Source organism: Schistocerca nitens, chromosome 11 (assembly GCF_023898315.1).
Source record: "Schistocerca nitens isolate TAMUIC-IGC-003100 chromosome 11, iqSchNite1.1, whole genome shotgun sequence".
Lineage (NCBI taxonomy): Eukaryota > Metazoa > Arthropoda > Insecta > Orthoptera > Acrididae > Schistocerca > Schistocerca nitens.
In genome coordinates this window covers 59,484,862-59,505,299 of record NC_064624.1, presented here as the reverse complement: position 1 = coordinate 59,505,299, position 20,438 = coordinate 59,484,862, and the positions used below count along the sequence as shown (strand labels likewise).

At 41.1% G+C, this 20,438-nt stretch overlaps 1 protein-coding gene across 1 annotated transcript in view; it reads left to right on the top strand.

Annotated features, from left to right (window-relative positions):
* Window positions 1-14,873, top strand: part of LOC126213263 (39S ribosomal protein L47, mitochondrial) — a 58,390-nt gene extending 43,517 nt beyond the window's left edge. The window contains exons 5-6 of the mRNA XM_049940925.1: window positions 789-951; window positions 14,307-14,873. Of these exons, the coding sequence (XP_049796882.1) occupies window positions 789-951; window positions 14,307-14,454 (311 nt within the window). The 3' untranslated portion in view covers window positions 14,455-14,873. The remainder of the gene's footprint in view (window positions 1-788; window positions 952-14,306) is intronic.
* Window positions 14,874-20,438: the final 5,565 nt, after the last annotated feature.

Here is a 20,438-nt window from a genome sequence, read left to right as displayed (position 1 = left end):
GCTGCTACAACTTAAGCTGTGCTGTTAAGATCCTGCCTAACCACATCTTTGAAAAACAGCAAAAAAATAGTTGACAATGAATATTATATGTGAAAACATAGCTTTTCTCGTACCTCTACTGTAAGTGTGTTAATTTAAACCATTAACTTTTCCTGTTTGTATGTTCGTGCTAAACAGTGATGTTGCCATTGGCTGACTACATCAGGTGTCTCTCGTGCCGAATATCTGCTGTCATTCACTGGCGATATCATGTGGTGTGAGATATGAGGGGCTGACAAAAACTTAGCGCAATCTCGATTTAAGTCCTTCAGAAGCTACCGAGCTGTATTTCGTGACATTTGTGTTTATCCTTTTCTAATACAAAAATATGTAGTGTAAAAATCGCCGCGCATCAAATATCTCTCCAGAGTGCATTGCTGTTTGCTGTTTTGTTTCCTAAAGTGCTGGGAAATTCTATGCCAGTGTACAAAACCCTCACCATTCAAGGGATTGAAAAGTTTTACAGCTCTGAGGAAAAGTATAACATCACTTAAGACAGGAAAAATTTTCCTTCACTGGGGGGTAGAGTATATTTTCACTAAAAAAAATGTATTTTTAACTAGGAAAAATCCAGGATTCCCCCCCCCCCCACTCCCCCCGTATACGTATATATCCTGAGATTAGCATGTATATACAGACAGATGTGATCAAGTGACTTCAATTTATATATGTAGAGATGTAGTAGTTGTGAACTAGGAGCTTGCCTGTAGTCAGAGAAAGCACCAAATGATACAGGTCCTTTTCAACAGGGCTGCGTTTCTTCTACCGCAAGAGGGAGTACCCCATCCCGTGGTTCATGAACCGGCGCTGGCAGGAGACGCACTACATCCACGTGCACCGCGGCCAGGCGGTGCGCAAGTTCCTGCTCCGCTACCGCGAGAAGCTGTGGCTCGCCAAGAGGAAGCAGAGGACGTAAGTAAAGTAGAATAGAGCGTGTGTGGTGTGCTTTTACTGATGTACAGGGACAGGTGTTTTGCATTTAAGACATTTCTGCTGCTAATACTGATTTTATAAAGCCGCATTCGTGCTGCTACTGGAAATATTAGGTCGGTGCAAAAATTCGTAGTGTTTTGCATGTTGGTTTTCCTGTTGCTGTGGGTTTATTTATCAATTGTCATTTTTTATTTTTAGTTCACTGTTGCTATCTGAGTTTACATTTTGTCATTCAGAAGTAGTGAGTGGAGCTGTGGACACTAGAAAATGGAGTGCCAAGTGGAGAAGTCGGAATGTTTCAAACACAGTCTCCTGTTTGAGGTCAGTAGAAGGGTGACGGCAGCAGAGGCAGCCAGAAACACTTGCGCCGTGTATGGAGGTAATGTCATAGGACAGAGTACAGAAAGAAAAAGGTTTTCTGATTTTTAGGAGGACTGTTTTGACATTGGTGACTTTCCGCATTCAGGAATACCTACCAAGTTTGACAAATACCATTTAAACGCATTAATCCACAATGGTCCACATCATTGTACTCGAGACCTGGCAAAGTTGATGAACTGTGAACATTCCACCATCGTGCGACACTTGGGTGCAATGGGGAAGGTTCCGAGCAGAAATCAAAAAAATTAGCAGGTGGCCATATGTACATCTCTGCTTGCTCACCATCAATCGAGTCGTGAACAACACCGACCGTTTCAATTCTGTATTGATACCGGTGGTGAGAAATGGTGCCTATATAAAATGGTGTTTTTGTGTTAACATAAGGAAAAGTCAAGAATGGTCGAGTCCAAATAAAGCGGCAACTCCCTGTGCAGATATCTGTACGCATCCACAAAAGATAAGGTTATGCGTCTGGTGGAATGGCAACGGTGTGTACTACGAATCCTTCCCTGAAGTGTAACCATTACAAACAGTGGCCAGGAAGATTGCTTGAAGTAATGCTACTCCACAATAACACCTGCCCATATTCTGCAAGGTTGACAAAAACGCTATACAGGAATTGGGTTGGGAAGTCATTCTGCACCAACCTTAATTACCTGATCTTGTACCCTTAGATTTTCACCTTTTCTGTCGAATGACTTTCGAGGAACTTCCTTTCTGGACGAAAATGAGCTCAAAACGTCACTCCGTGTGAATGGAAAAGTTACCCCAGCAGACCATTGTAAGTAGTTAAGAAGAATATACTATTGGCGACCAAAGAGTCTAATATGTGTACCTGTTGTGTTTATTAAACTTACGGAAGAATGCTACAATCTTATGTGCCAACTTAATATGTTGTTCAGGCAAACATGTTTCTTGTTCTATTTGCAACAAGTTTGAAATATTGTTTCTTGTTAACATTTTGAGGTCCAGCCACTTAGAAAAACTTCAAGCCCTGAAAACCAATCATTTATGCTTTTATTTAAAATGTTACTGACACAATTGTACTCGATATATCTCATAAAGTAATTCACACTGAAAGGTACCAAGTTTCTAGGTTTATTTTTCATATCTATTTTAGTTATGTGATAAATTGCAAATTTTACAATAATAATAGAAATTTTAATCATATTTCCTTAAAAAAAAGTGTGGGGGAGAGTTCCCAAGCAATCTCACATGTGGCCAACTTTTGCACGGAAAAATCTGAACCGTTCTGATATGCAGAGAGGTACGTTGCAGTAAGGGCAATACCAGCTTGTTTTGCCAGTAGAATGTTGCTTTTTCTCCGAACAAAGCTCAGAAACCTGTGTCTGATACTGTTTTGTCATGAGATTAGTCTGTAAGAAAGACAAGATTCAGCTAAATACAACAGGAGTACATTGTAATCACAGTTGGAGTGTCTGTAGCAGCAATATTATGGGTAAAAAGTTGTAGCAGACTGCAGCTTACCGGAATATGAACATTCTTCAGAATGTTTCCCCACACATATATGTCCCTCAGGCTTAGATTTATTGAATTCTTCCTCTGGAGCTTCCAGCTACTTCTTTGTAAATATTTCTAAAGTTGGCAGCAGAAGGGAGCACCAGTTGAGGTTACAGAGATCAAGAGGTCAGTGCTTCGTTGTCGTACAAAACTGATCCAATTTTTGAGTGACAGGTGGGTCTTTGTCCACAGTGGTGGGAAACATTTCTCGTGGTTTACTCACAGTGTCTGCATTTTTCTTTCTCTTATGGCAAGTGAAAGAGAGGGAGATATAGCCAGAGGGATTTGTCTGTGTGTGTGTGTGTGTGTGTGTGTGTGTGTGTGTGTGTGTGATAAATCTCTTCCCTTGAAAATTTCCTTCCTCGATACCTCCCCTGTGTTACCACAGATAACATGTCACTGACTTCATTTGTACTAAGACTGCAGTACGCATGAGGTGTCTATTTGCTTCCACAGTCCTTAGTGGAATGCGCAAGTTCTGAATAAAACAATGGAAAATTCAGGATGGAATGTAACAGTATAAAGAAACGGATACTTGCTACTCACCATATAGTGGAGATGCTGAGTCGCTGAATCGGCAACTATCCTTTTCATTATATTGTTAAGTTCTGAATAATGTTCACCAACCTGCAGTCTTCTATAGTTGTTATCCCCTCACAGAAAACAGCACGTAGGTCACGAGTCCATTATCTCGAGGCTGTAACAAACTGTCAGCGAGGAACTGGTTGTGCATAGATAATTAAATTGTGAATTAATTTGTTTAAACGGTATGCCACTCACTTTTTATTAGCAGAATACAAGAAACTGCACAATTATAGTCCACTTTATAACTCACAAATAATTTCCATTCTCCATACTTTTACAGAGAATAAGCAAAATAATGAACTGTGTGTTTGATAGTGATTATTTAAACTAGTTCTCAGTTACATGTTCCAAAACCAGAGATTGCTAATTAAGTTCTTAACCAATACTGATCATAGCAGACAACATGTCTGTCCTTAGAGACTGACAGTTGCGCTCTGATCTGACAGCTGAACCACTTTGCCTGCCACCCAAATTAGGTGCCATCCGAATATCACCAAAGTACTTTGTCTGAAGTAACTGTTTATTGTTCAGCTGGTAATTAACACTTATGAAATGATATCCTGCTATTGAGAGATGCTATAGAAAAGCAGGTTACTTCACTGTTATGTTTTTGTAATATTTATCACAGAAGTTTATCATTTTGGTGCACTGCTTTAGAATCATTGTTCACAGATGCACTTCCTCCACTTACATTTTGGGTTGAGAGATTGTGACGTTTTTTAAAACTATCTAGCCAGCCGTTAGATGCACTGAAGTTCTCATATCCCATCCTCAGTGCAATTTCTCGCACCTTCTCACGCAACAAATTCCCACCCATGGTAACTCTTATTCCCTGAAGCCAGTCTAAAAGAGCAGTTTCTACGGCTTTGAAAGACGACTCACGAAACATTGCACTTGACAGTTCGCTTTTTGTCTAGTTAGGTTGGCTATACTGTAATAGCGATGTTGCAACAGCAGCCTCTATACACACAGCAGACGATACAGTTTTCCGTCCCGTCTTGTAAATGCAAGCAATTGAGCAATTACAGTGTATATAAAAATTCGTTTTTAGTTGTACTACAAAAAAACAAGCATCTGACGACTGGTACTTTAAAATCAATAGTGTACGTAGTTTACAAAATAAATAATAACCGAGATCGCAATAGGCTATTTAAGCCATATAAATCCTCCATAATCACATCGTCGTCATCAGCAAGACAAATCATTAACTGTTCATGGCCACTGATAATGCCTTCTATTGTCTGTGCTGCTCGTATAAGCTTCTCGACGTGCTCTACTTTTTTTCTCCATGAGGCTGCATCCACAAGTCCTTTACAATAACAGAGGTGGAAAAGGTGTTGCGTGAAGCTCTTGTGACTGTGGATGCAGTTGTCCGACTCATCGCCAAAACTGAGGATGGGATATGAGAACTTCAGTGCATCTAACGGCTGGCTAGATAGTTTCTCACGCCACAAATTCCCACCTATGGGAACTCTTATTCCCTGAAGCCAGTCTAAAAGAACAGTTTCTATGGCTTTGAAAGAAGACTCAGGAATATTCTTCCGTTTTGATGAACATGAACCGTGTGCTTCTAAATTTAATAAAGCCTCCTCATTTTTTATTATTCCACACAAAGATGATGGCGCCAAATCGTTCTACTTTGCAACGTCGCATAATTTCATACAGGTATTGCCATTCTCTTCAAAATCCCGAATAATTGTGTTTCCGCTGTATCGTCAGTTTTCTTTGTTTGCTGGCCATATTACACGTAAGTAGATTACACAACTACAGTATACACTTAATGCTTTGACTTTATAGCTGGAGCGCGGTAGTGCGGAAGAATTGTGTTTACAAATGATCAGTTTAACATTCTCCAATCTCAATAACTTCACAACTATTGATACGAGGCCAATATCCGAACGCTAACACAAACATAGATTTTGAGAATGCAAAACCGGGGTATCTAATCGGGCGGCAATTTCGGGGGAGGGGGCAAATTAATATTCTTGTGGAAAAAAACCTTGTTTCACAAAGCACCTAGCATCCAGCGCACGTCGGTCTATCGATTATTCATATGATTTTGAAACGCACCTCTGCTGGTTTTTGAACACATTCTAAGTTGATTTCTGAATGAGTTATAAGTTGATTTTTGAATGCGTGCATAGTGTTCGTGATGTCTCTGCCAGAGGAATCCTCATCACATCTAGAAATACAGTTTCCTGCAGACAAAACGGGACGGGGCTATAACAGCTGAGCGGAATAAAGCCGAACCGGTGAATGCCAACTGCTGCTTGTTTATGTGGTTGATTTGGTTTACGAATGTTCAGCGTTGTTATAATTACTAGCGAAATCCACAAATTCAGACTACCAGAGTGGAAATAAACGACTAACAGGAATAACAGGTAAGAAAGATTACGTATTATCTTCTCGGTGTATCCAAGAAAGTGAAATTTTGACAGAAAAGTTTTGGCCAGATCACTACACTAGACAGGGCCAGTTGAAGCCCCTGTGTGTTTTATTTCCACTGTCCTGAAATATTTTGATGCCATCCGTTACAAAATATCCATGTTTGAGTTCCACAGAGCGAAATGCAGTGACGTGCCGTATAAGAATATTGTTTGAAGAGGCGTGGCACTGCACTGCACACTTAAGACCAATACCGTGTCGTAAATTTCGTCGAAGATATATGTTTTATGTATCAGACTCTTCAGAAAGATGTGCGCTACAAAATGAACTTATTTTTGAAAAGTCTTTTTTTTTATTTTTTTTTATTTTTGACGGCAGTCAATTTATTTGAAACGAAGTATTTAATTCCACACAGTTGGCTAGTTTCAACTGTTCGCTGCATTTCAAGTGTACGTTTTCATCTCCTAGCACATATGCCATTATGCTATAATAAAGAACCAAACATGAGATAATACAGTACTTGTACTCAAAGAAAATTTGCGCCTCGAAAATCACACTGAAAAGCTTCATATCAGTTCGAGGCCTACGCCATTGGGAATCTTGACATTCGAATGTGCACTGTAAGGTGAACTATGCATTTTAGTATGGTTCACGTAATTCCGACGCTCTTGGAATATCCTCTTATGTTATGTTTCTTTTATGACATAATGGAAGATCTTTTAATGTTTTACACGTACGAACATACGGGCTTCCTACTAGCTGCACCAGTGCGGTGACGCCCCTTATCTGGCGCTCTCTGGCGACTGCTGAAATGAATCTATTTGTAACAGGTCGCGGGAAAATATTGCGAATTGTTGTTCGAAAAGCGTTAATTTTCAAAGTAAATTTCCTATGAACTATGTGATCGAATGTACGATGAATTTGTTAAATCTCAGAGCGTTTGCTCTCCTTTAAAAATCAACTCTTGGATGACGAGCCATTTAGAAGAATTTCGAGCCCAGAAGATCAAAGATGTATGTCGGTATTAAAAATTTTACTGGCATATTTGTGTGATGTATCTTAAAGTGTAACATGCGCTAAACAGATCAACATTATATGTGAAAGCTTAGCTTCTCTTGTTGCTTATTAATCTTAGAGACTAATATTATATGCGAAAGCTTTGCTTTTCTTGTAGCAACACTATGTATATTAATTTAAACCATTAACTTTTCCTGTTGGTGGAATTCGAATTTATACTTTCGTAACGCGAAAGTGTACATGTTGCTGCACATCAAAGATCTTTCCAAAACGTGTTTTTCCCCTGAGTTTCGTTTTCTAAAGTGCTGGGAAATTCTACGCTGCTATATAAAACCATATCCATTCAAAGGATAAGTTTTACAGTTCAGAGGGAAAGTATGCTGTCACTTAACACGGAAAAAGTGTATTTTCACCCAGGAGAAAATGTATTTTTCACCGAGAAAAATCCGGGAATTTTTTTTCCTTGTCCGCGTATACACCCTGTAATTACAGCATTCGAGCAGTCCGTCCTGAATGGAAAGGGGAAAGAGCCCTAATAACTGGTACGATGGGAAGGTCCCTCTGCCATGCACTTCAGGTTTTTGCAGAGTATAGATGTAGATGTGGTTTTCTGTAACTTTTTGGCATGTCATCCGTGGATTTTAAAACTTCGGCAAGTAGGATAGAACCATATATTTCAATGTCTACATCTACATCTATACTCTGCAAACCACTATGTGCACAGCAGAGGGTACATTCCATTGTACCAGTTATTATTAGGGTTTTTTTCCCATTCCATTCACATATGGAGTGCAGAAGAATGATTGTTCGAATGCCTCTGTGCGTACAGTAATTATTCTAATCTTATCTTCCCGATCCCTATGTGAGCAATATGTAGGTGATTGTAGTGTATTCCCAGAGTAATCATTTAAAGCTGCTTTTATTGAAACTTTGTTAATAGATTTTCTCCGTATAGTTTACATGTATCTTCAAGAGTCTTCCAGTTCAGTTCCTTCAGTATCTCTGTGACACTCTCTCATGTATTAAACAAACCTGTGAGCATTCGTGCTGCCCTTTTCTGTATACGTTCAGTATCTCCTTTTCATAGTATCTGGTAAGGGTCCACACGTTTGAGCAGTATTCTAGAACCAGTTGCACAAGTGATTTGTATGCAATCTCCTGTGCAGACTGATTGCATTTCCCCAGTATTCTACCTATAAACGAATTCTACCACCTGCTTTGCCCATGACTGATATTATATGATCATTCCATTTCATATTCGTACAAATGTTACAGCCAGTTATTTGTATAAGTTGGCCGATTACAACAGTAGCTCATTGATATAGCCATAGGATAGTATGTTTTTTCATTTTGTGAAGTGCAAAATTTTACATTTCTAAACATTTAAAGCAAGTTGCCGATTTTTGCACCACTCTGGAATCTTATAAAAATCTGAGTGAATATGCAGCTTCCTTCTTCAGATAGTACTTCATTATAAATAACTGTATAATGTGCAAAAGCCTGATTTTACTATTGATATTGTCTGCTAGGTCATTATTATTCGAGGTGTGTTTGAAAAGTCCACCCAAAACTAAAAACGACTTACATGTTTGGGGTAAACTTTTTTGACATAGTCTCCTTTTAGAGTTATACACTTCGCTCAACACTGTTCTAATTTGTCGATTCCTTCCGAATAATAGGAATTGTCCAGGTCTGCAAAATAGCTATTAGTTGCTACAATCACCTCCTCGTTTCAATAAAATCTTTGTCCTGCCAGTCATTTCTTCAAATTGGGGAACAAATAGTAGTCCTTGAGAGCCAATTCTGGAGAATAGGGGGGATCTGAAATAAGTTGGTACCTCACTTGCAATGTTTTGAACGAACTCTTTCAAGCACTTTCAGTTTCTCTGCTAGACACATCCTCACATGCTTAAGTTTAGTTGATGCCATAAATTAGTTTTGCTCACTTTAGTAAGTGAGAAGAACACTGTTACTAATTTCTAAAACAAAAGAGTGAACTATAAACTTATTGACTGAGTTAGGAACAAGTTATTTCATATTAAAACTGATCAAACTACTACACCTATGAAACTTCCTGGCAGATTAAAACTGTGTGCCCGACCGAGACTCGAACTCGGGACCTTTGCCTTTCGCGGGCAAGTGCTCTACCATCTGAGCTACCGAAGCACGACTCACGCCCAGTACTCACAGCTTTACTTCTGCCAGTATCTCGTCTCCTACCTTCCAAACTTTACAGAAGCTCATTCTGGAAACATCCCCAAGGCTGTGGCTAAGCCATGTCTCCGCTATATCCTTTCTTTCAGGAGTGCTAGTTCTGCAAGGTTTGCAGGAGAGCTTCTGTAAAGTTTGGAAGGTAGGAGATGAGATACTGGCAGAAGTAAAGCTGTGAGTACCGGGCGTGAGTCGTGCTTCGGTAGCTCAGATGGTAGAGCACTTGCCCGCGAAAGGCAAAGGTCCCGAGTTCGAGTCTCGGTCGGGCACACAGTTTTAATTTGCCAGGAAGTTTCATATCAGCGCACACTCCGCTGCAGAGTGAAAATCTCATTCTGGATACTACACCTATTGACGGTCAACTTCCTATTGATCCGTATCGCAGATGATGAATCGTGAACAAGTCCTAACAAACACCGGGAATGGGATGGTTGGACTAAGCAGGGAGTCAGATCATCAGAGGCCGGATTAGTGAGGTTGTACTGTATAAGTGATTTGGGAAGTGCTACCACAATATGGGCTTATATCTGCCACCCACAGTATGAATGCAAATTACTTAATACATAAAACACCCAAATCAATAAAATATTGCCAGATACATATGTTGTGGTTTCTTGATTTTTGTTGGATGTGATTTAATTTATGAAGATTTAATACCGTTTTACATCGCTATTTAGCCACTCGAATGTGGCCTTGTGTGCAAGTAGGATAGACTTTGTCTCCTCCTTGCGCAGTTATTGCTTTAAGGAAATGTAATGTTGTCACTCTACTGCTCTTGAAGAATATACAGACACCTTTCGTATAACCTGTACATTGTTCGTAAACATATACATCAACTGGATGATATCAATCTTCTGTCAAATGATAACATTCAACCCAAAGGCTGCACAGAAAAGTCTATCCAAAGGGTGAAAGAATCTGTGTGACAAGTGATAAACATTACATTTGTCTGAGTAAACATCACAACTGTTGCTTAGGACTTCAGACTTCTCCAGAGTAGGCCCGTGGTGCTACAAGCGTCTATATTTGCATTCACAGATACTTACTGCTGTGAAGTTTCCACAATCACCATCCCATCTTGAAGCCGTGTGTCATTCCTTGGCACGGTTCTGCATATGCAAATAAAACAACAAAACCACATACTATATATGGTATCCTCTATAACATCTTATTTTAATATTCTCTGTCACGAGTCTGATTTGTCAGTAAGAACACACCGGGATACGTGGCACTCTGCTGGGGTGGTATTGTTTGCTCCAATTCAAGATGTAAATCCAGTTTTAATTCTTATATTATTTTCCATTCCTGAATCTCTTTAAAAGATAATATTCATTAATTACCTCAATAAATACCCCGTTGGTCCGTGGGTCAGTTATTTTCAAAATGTGATTGTTGTGCACACCCACGCTAACAATCTTAACGTGTTGACGAAGACAAAAATAAGACAGATTGAGTGCAGCATCTCTGCCACATTATTTATGATACATTGACAATTAACTAATAGCTTTACATTCTTAAGGAGTTGAGCTACAATAAATTTTACTCCTTTAAGTTACTTCGTGAGGTTTATTATTAACATTTTTCTACTTTCTCACTCGATTGAATCATATCTCGACATTTAATAAATCTTCTGCTTTCTTATGAAAACCGTATGTAGGAAACGGTCCCCGAGAGAATAAGGAGCAAAAAGGATCGTACAGGCGTAAGGCTGGAAATGCATTCCAGGGGGTGTACTCCCACTTGAAGAGTGATGATCTTTGACTGTGATGCCGGTATAGTCACCAGTCAGGTGGCCCGCCAACACAGGCTAAGTCAGATGACCGTGTGTAACATTCTCTGTGGCAGCTGCCACCGTATCCGGCCTTACCAGCTACTGACGGGGACTGTTTTGTCGTCGGTTCGTCACACGGACTTCAAACTATATCAGCGTGAAATTTCAACATGCTCTGCAGTACCAGAGGAGGAAAAAAAGTTATTCTCCATTACTTTACGATCCCTCCTCGTAAAACACTAGTATGGGCACAACATTCTCACTTGCCTAGTGTGTTCTCGTGTGTGTTTTCAAACATTGAAACCTACACTCTCGAAGTTCGGTACCTCCATCTTCGAGTGTGTGTATCTCCTTTGGAATGCATTTCCAGCCGTATCTCCGTATGACCTTTTTAGCTTCTTTTCCAGCTCGGGGATAATTTTGCATAGTTTGCCCCGATTTAGGAAAATCACCCTGCTGTACTTGAACTCGAGCTTTCTCCACAAACTGCACTGACGGATTATTCTCGGAAAATCAGTTGAGTAGTATCTCCTTAGCCTTACATTAGCAATTTCTTCACTGTAGTCCTATTAAATTACTCGACAGTTGACATTTGGTGTTCCAGAACTGTCTTCACCCAATTGGAGCACTGGATGTCACACCTGATCTGTTTTCCGTGACAAATGGTGAGCTCACTTCCAGTTCCTCGTGTTGCTGTTCTTGACACGCTCGTGTCCCACGTCCTGGGCCTGGCCCTTTTATTTCCCATTTTGTTAAACACGATAAACACCCCAAAAACGACACACACAAAACAATGGGAACAGGATACGCACATTTCGTATGTGGCAGTAGCTGGACACTGCCGAATTCTTTCCCACAAAATGCGATTCGGTATCAAGTATTTGGTTACTATTGTCAGAGACATTGGCCCACAGTACTACGTGCCACGAAGCCTTTTCGAAGGCAGTAAATCATTGTCGCCACTGGCTGTATACAGAAATTAATGACACAACAATGACGAGTGGTGTCGTAGTGCAGTGGTAAAGTCATCATCCTCATGTGCAGAAGGTTGAGGGTTCAAATCTACTCGGGTGCTATAATATTCTATTATTTGTAAATCTTTATCAAATTGACTCCATTAATTATTATTTTCAGTTAAATGGTTTAAATGTAATTTTTCTTTTTCAACTGTTGTTCCAACATTTTCATCATCGGATTGACTCTTTTTATTTGCTCTTACTTTTTCTTCCTATCATTCTCTTTTCATTTGGAATGTGCCGCTCGTCGGTCAGTGTAGTGTCAACTCGTGTAGCCAGCATGAGGGTGAGGGTAGTTTCAGGTAACCAACGGAGGAAAGAACTTACAGTTCACATTAAAGATAAAACTGACATTTTACTGTCTTTTGTTTGCTCATACAGATCTGCTTCAAACTATTGGCACAGACAAAACAAGAGTGATTAATTGTTTGGCCGTAGGTTGTAGACTGATGTTTTCTCGGATACTTTGCACATCGTGAGATTGTACTTAGATTAGGACACGAGGATAAATGCAGGGCTACAAAATGCACCGTCTACTGTGGTTTGGTTGTCGGTCACATAAAAGCAATTTTGGGCATATATTCTTGTGTTCCTGCCATACCTGATGGCAGGTGCTACTGACATTACACGAACAGCACTCCTCCACTTCTGAGATTAGAAGTGACCTGCCACGTTCGTGTGTCACCTTTAACAGAGCGACAGCCGATTTGGCGACTTTGTAATTGTAAGTACAAACGTCAACTGTCAAATAATTTTAATCTGACTTCAGTTTTGAATCCGCACATACAAATTGACTATCTGGGTATTTCTAACTCTACATATGTTTTCCTTAGAATCTTGTTTTATGTAAAAGATTATACAATCTTCACCTTAAACAATGAACTATGCATTACTGATGTGTAATTATTGCTCAAAAAATGACTCGCAGAATTATCTTTTTAACTTCTAACGAGACAAATAATTCTTATTTATATCCACAAATGCTAATTGTCTACCAGCCACAAGTCCAAAATATAATACTGAATTGTGTTTCTAAAAAAGTACAGTATATTACTAAAATGCTTTTCTGAAATTGGGTACCAGGTGCAGCGTAGGGGCAACAAAAATGCGATTTCAGTAATTTGCGTAATTATTGACTCTGTTTAAAATGCTTTCCTAACCTGCTTGTTAAGGGAGATAAGATTATGTTAAAAAGTGTAACACAATAAGACAAGTATTACAATCAGAAACTGTGTTTGTCTTGAGGCAGTGTAACTGATGAGGAGCAAATAGACTGATTTTGTTCTCCCAGTATTTGAAAATGAGAGCACTTAGCTACTTCCAATAAACTTAAAGCAAAATCAACCCTTTCCTTAACTTTTTCTCATTTACATGCTTAAAGGCAAATACTTAACTCATTTGTGGAGTAAGTACACGATTGAAGCTGTTTGATACATGGAAGTTCAGTCTTTAAAGAATTCAGGGTTTACTAGAGTACAGAAATGCAGATGTTGTATACTTCACTAAACCTCATAGTGTTGTGCACGTAAAAAGGTGGGTAGTGGGGTGATAGAGGCAAGGAATACTGTCCGACCCAGCCAGTAGTGTCATTTTACCATGCCTCTATGCCACTTAACCATGGCAAACAAAGGCCAGAGAGTGAGGTGTGGGATGGATACAGTGTGTGCACTGGTGACTCTCCAAATTATTTTCTCTCTCTCTCTCTCTCTCTCTCTCTGCCTCTGTGCATAAGCTATCATGCAGCTGCCTCGTTAGTTGCACGACACTATAGTATTAAATTTATTAACTTATTTCTCATTATATATGACGGTAGTATCTGTTCCTGAAAGAACAGTTACCGTGGAGGACCATGCAGCTTTGCTAGAAATGAAATGATAATTAAATGGACACCCTAGCTGCAAACAGGCGTTGATGTATTTCATTGGGGACACGTTGAAAATGTGTGCCCCGACCAGGACTCGAACCCGGGATCTCCTGCTTACATGGCAGACGCTCTATCCATCTGAGCCACCGCGGGTACAGAGGATAGTGCGACTGCAGGGACTTATCCCTTGCACGCTCCCCGTGAAATCCACATTCCCAACATGTCCACACCACTACATTCTATTAGGCGCACTACGAATGTAGTGGTGTGGACATGTTGGGAATGTAGATTTCACGGGGAGCGTGCAAGGGATAAGTCCCTGCAGTCGCACTATCCTCTGTACCCGCGGTGGCTCAGATGGATAGAGCGTCTGCCATGTAAGCAGGAGATCCCGGGTTCGAGTCCCGGTCGGGGCACACATTTTCAACATGTCCCCAATGAAGTACATCAATGCCCGTTTGCAGCTAGGGTGTCCATTTAATTCATTTTATTTCTCATTGTAGCAGCTAAATCTCAGAAGGGGCACACAGCATCTCTGTGGCTGTAAAGTTTCTAATGTCTCTCTTTCTACCTTATGTTGCAGGAGGGATTTCAACCACGTGTCTCATCTGTTCAAGCGCTTCCCAGATATGGACGTCGAAGCTGTGAGGAAGCACTACCCGGACGTGGATATCGAGAGGGCGCGACTGTGCAAGCGGGCCCGTGGGCACCACACCAAGAATCTGTCGTAGAGTCCCACGCCTGTACTGCAGTGCTCCCGGCACAGGTGTCAGTCGTAGTTGGGAATTCTCAGACCGGCAGACACGGTTACGCGAACGAACTGCAATCTTTATTACCAGGTGACAGCCAGACGCTCGCGTTCACTTGTGCGGCGAGAGTGACAGGTTGTCATATGTTCGATACTGCGAGGTGGACTGACACTCGGCAGAGTGAAATTAATGTGTTTTGTGTGCACTTGGAGCTACAAAATGTATCAGATTGCAATACGAGTCACAATATCTCTAAAACCTGTGTGTGTGTGTACTGTTCATGATAGTAGTGATTTTGTGATGTCTTCTGTTTGCAGCCATTATTACATTCTAACAGTGTAATGGAAAGAACGCTGTTTTTGTTAAGCACTAATTATGTTTATAATATAATAAATAAATTTGCAGCTACATTTTTTCTGTGTTACTTCCAACACAAACATAACTGAATGAAAATGTGCCTAGAAATCAATACATTTGTTCACAACCAGCAGTGGCAACAGTTAAACTGCAGGTAAATTAACTCACACTTTCTGGTTGGTTGTTAATTACAAATACACTGCCTGATAAAGAAAGTGAACTACCCACAAGTGGTCAAGGAGCTGAAATTAAACTTTGTGGGTTGAGAGGTTATACGATGTTATTTCGGTGATTACAAAATTGAGTGAAATTTACAAAGAACTTGACAGTATTATGCTCAGTCATAGACAGGCACAACAAAAACATTGCTAAACAAGTATAAGCTTCAGGGCAAAAGACATTAACCTAAATTGCGCGCGCACACACACACACACACACACACACACACACACACACACACACACATTCATGCAAACCCAACTTGCACAATGTGACCATTGTCTCTGGCTGCTGAGATAAGACTGGGGGGGTAGTGGTTGTGACGCAGCTAACACGGTTGTAAGTGCCAAGCTCGTGGGTGTCGGCAAGTGTTTGGATTTTGTCATCGGGTCCCGGCTTACGCCCGAGCCGAACCTGTGCTTAGTTTATGTGGAAATTATTCCTACTTCTGTTACTGTGGTTGTGCATTGCTGACTACTTCCTAGATTCCTTGTTATTATTAAGCACAAACACCGTCAGAGAGAATACAAAGTGGCACATAAATGCAAGAATTGCTAGGTCACAGAACAGACTTCTGCAAGATGTTGGGTTATCAACATTACACAATATTCTTATTGTTCACTTCTGTAGCAAAGACATTCTTTCACCTTATATGCAACGCCCCTGGAGCTTATCCCATAGAACAAAACTGACTGAAAGTATGCTAGCAGTCTTGTCTGCATTTCAGCTTAGTTGGGAATTTGAGTGCAGAGCATGCAGAAGTGACTCAGCCACACACTGGTGCCACTTCAGTTTATTACCCATCTGGATACCCAGGGGCTCCACACGCGGAGTCTCGGCACTATATGCCTGTTGACCTGTAAGCCCTGTTTGATTGTTTGTAACTGCGTAACATGAGCTTTCGTAGGCTAAGATTTAAACTATTGGCCACGAACAAGTTTGTCCGTTCAAACTTGAAAGGCTTCACTCAGGCATTTAAAGGTGACATAACAGAAGCTGTGGCCCCCCATCCCCTGCCAGCACTGTTTACCTTACACCATGCATTTCTGTTTCACAGGCAGGACAGTCTCTTGAAATACAGCCTGTGTGATGATACTACTGTCTGTGTATAATATTTGGTTACTGCTATCTACAGGGTGGTCCATTGATCATGATCGGGCCAAATATCTCACGAAAAAATTACAAAGAACGAAACTTGTCTAGCTTCAAGGGGGAAACCAGATGGCGCTATGGTTGGCCCGCTAGATGGTGCTTCCGTAGGTCAAACAGATATCAACTCCATTTTTTAAAAATAGGAACCCCCATTTTTTATTACATATTCGTGTAGTACGTAAATATATATGAATGTTTTAGTTGGACCACTTTTTTCGCTTTGTGATAGATGGCGCTGTAATAGTCACAAACATATGGCTCACAATTTTAGACGAATAGTTGGTAAAAGGTAGGTTTTTTAAATTAAAATACAGAATGTAGGTACGTTTGAACATTTCATTCTGGTTGTTCCAATGTGATGCATGTACCTTTGTGAACTTATCATTTCTGAGAACACATGATGCTGTTACAGCGTGATTACCTGTAAATACCACATTAATGCAATAAATGCTCAAAATTATATCTGTCAACCTCAATGCATTTGGCAATACGTGTAATGACATTCCTCTCAACTGCGAGTAGTTCGCAATCCGTAATGTTCGCACACACATTGACAATGCACTGACGCATGTTGTCAGATGTTGTCAGTGGATCACGATAACAAATATCCTTCAACTTTCCCCTCGGAAAGAAATCCGGGGACGTCAGATCCGGTGAACATGTGGGCCATGGTATGGTGCTTCGACGACCAATCCACCTGTCACGAAATATGCTACTCAATAGCGCTTCAACTGCACGCGAGCTATGTGCCGGACATCCATCTCGTTGGAACTACATCACCATTCTGTCATGCAGTGAAATATCTTGTAGCAACACTGGTAGAACATTACGTAGGAAATCAGCATACATTGCACCATTTAGATTGCCATTGATAAAATGGGGGTCAATTATCCTCCCTCCCATAATGCCGCACCATACGTCAACCCGCCAGGGTTGTTGATGTTCCACTTGTCGCAGCCATCGTGGATTTTCCATTGTCCAATAGTGCATATTATGCTGGTTTACGTTACCGCTGTTGGTTAATGACGCTTCATCGCTAAATAGAATGCGTGCAAAAAATCTGCCGTTGTCCCGTAATTTCTCTTGTGCCCAGTGGCAGAACTGTACATGACGTTCAAAGTCATCGCCATGAAATTCCTGGTGCATAGAAATATGGTACAGGTGCAATCGATGTTGATGTAGCATTCTCAACACCGACGTTTTTGAGATTTCCGATTCTCGCACAATTTGTCTGCTACTGACGTGCGGATTAGCTGCGAAACCAACTAAAACACCTACTTGGGCATCGTCATTTGTTGCAGGTTGTGGTTGACGTTTCACCTGAACGCTTCCTGTTTCCTTAAATAATGTAAACGTAACTATCCGGCAAATGGTCCGGAGACTTGGATGATGTCATCCAGGATAGCGAGCAGCATACATAGCACACGCCAGTTGGGCTATTTGATCACAATAGCCATACATCACCACGATATCGAACTTTTCTGCAATTGGTAAATGGTCCATTTTAAAACGGGTAATGTATCACGAAGCAAATACCGTCCGCACTGGCAGAATGTTACGTGATACCACGTACTTATACGTTTGTGACTATTACAGAGCCATCTATCACAAAGCAAAAAAAGTGGTCCAACTAAAACGTTCATATTTCTTTACGTACTACACGAATATGTAATAAAAAATGGGGGTTCCTATTTAAAAAAACGCAGCTGATATCCGTTTGACCTATGGCAGCGCCATCTAGCAAGCCACCCATAGCGCCGTCTGGTTTCCCCCTTCAAGCTAGACAAGTTTCATTCTTTGTAGTTTTTTCGTTTGATGCTTATTTCGTATACATTGTTTTTCTCCTTGGTTTATGTAAGAGAGAGAGAGAGAGAGATTTGTTTTTACACATCCTTTAAATTCTTTTGTAATTTCATTTGAAATGACCAGAATACAGAAAATTGAAACTGCATTGAGGTGATTTCTCTGTATATGTTTTTGGTAACACTGACTTAACGCATGATCTCCCACAAAGGCTTTACAATTGCAAATTCGGACTCCATTTCCTGCAGTGCTCAGTTACATTAAACAAATTATCAACACTCGCATTTCTGTACGTAGCTTTGATTTAAAAGGTAACACCTTCGTGATAGTTAATTGTTTCTACTGTATTGCCCAGAAGGATTCATTATAAACAGAGTCGATAAAAGTCACAGAATAACTACTAACATTATGCCAGACCTGCTTTTGCCCGGAGCAGTGCAACAGTTCGACGTGGGACGGGTTCGACAAGTTGTCGGAAGTCTCCTGCAGAAATAATGAGCGACGCTACCTCTACAGCTGTCTGTAATTGCGAAAGTGTCGCCCTGAGCAGGACGGTGTACACAAACTGACCTCTCGATTACGTCCCGTAAATGTTCGACAGGATTCGCGGTGGGAAATCTGGGTGGCCGTACCGTTTGCTGAAATTGTTCCGAATGTTCTTCAAACCGATCACGAACACTTGCGGCCCGGTGACAGGTCGCACTGTCGTCCAGAATAATTCCGTCATTGCGTGGGAACGGGAAGTCCGTCGACAACTGCAAACGGTCTCCGTATATCCAAATGTACTCGTTTCCAGTCGACGATCGTTCAGTCAGACGAGTGTGCGCAGTCCGTCCCGTGTAAACACGGCCCGCACCATTGTGGAGCCACCACCGGCTCGCACAGTGCCTCACCGATAACTCGGGTCGACGGCTTCGTGGTATCTGTGCCACGTTCGAGCCCTACCGCCAGCTCTTACCGGCCGAAATTGTGACTCGTCCGACCGGGCCACAGTTCTTCAGACATCTACGGTCCACGCGGTCATGCGGTACGGTCACAAGCCCGGGAGAGCCACTGCGGGCGGTGTCGGCACCCGTGTCGGCCGTCTGCTGCTGCTGCCTATTAGTGCCAGATTTCCCTGCACTGTCCTAACGGATACGTTTGTCGTACATCCCACATTGATTTCTGTGGTTATTTCTCCCAGTGTTGCTTGTCTGTTAGCACTGACGACTCTCTGCAAACGCCACTGCTCTCGGTTGTTAAGTGAAGGCCACTGGCCACTGCATTATCCAAGGTGAGAGGTAATGTCCGAAATTTGGTATTCTCGGCACTGTGGATCTCGGAATACTTAATTTTTCAAAATGGAATGTCCCTCACATCTAGCTCCAACTACCATTCAAAATTTGTCCATTTCTGCCGTGTAGCCGTAATCGTGTCGGATACCTTTTAACGTGAATCGCCTCAGTACAGATGACAGCTCTGTGCACTGCCGTTAACACCTTGTGTACACACTACTACCGCAGTCTGTATATGTGCGTATTCCCGTGACTTCCTCTCACCTCGGTGTACATCTCGACATAGTAATCGATTGTCTTCGTCGAGACTAGGCTCGTACTGACTCTGTATTATTCACTATACTTCTTTTTCCTATAAATTCACATTGTTCTAGAACTAAAAGAAATTCTCTGCTCTTCCACACTGGAAAGCCACACACTGTGGAGCTTCTACAGGCACGCAACAAGAATTGATTTTATTTAGGCACGCCCTCCGGGTCGATGCGACGTCCGCCGAGCGTGGAAGTTGTTGTGTCTTCGTTATGTATTATAACTCTCGCTCTCCGACCGAGAAGAAGAGTTACACTGGTAAAGGACATTATTTGAGAATGGAGATACGTAGGCTCGTACTTCGCAGCTAGTAGCGATCTGCACGAGATGTAGAAAATGGTTGAAATAAACACGCGTACACCATTTCCAGTTAATGCAAGTATTATTAACTAAGAATTACTAATGCTGACATAAGCAATGGCCAAGGGAGGAGAGAGGTGGCTAGCTGAAGTAGAAGAACAAAAAGAGAATATAAAAACAAATGATGAAAAGCTTGCAAAAATTCAGAGATTTTTATCACAATTACCATACTGATGTTTGCGTTATCTGACTCTGCGTACAAAGGGTCATTCAATACTTATTCCTAATAACATTTATAATACAAAATGCATACAGTTTTATGAATCATTTAAGTATCCTCAGAGACGTTGGCCTGCTTTCTCTCTTTGTCGATTGTCCTCGGTGTCAGCATACTGGCTGCTACACTGGCTGAAAAATAGGCTGTAGAAGTGCAACTACTGCCCACTGAAAATTATGTAGCCGACAGATGCACATTTGCGTTTCACAGTCTTTTACTTTCACTGTTCACAACCCCCCAATATTACACAGTTACATGGCCACTATTGTTTAACT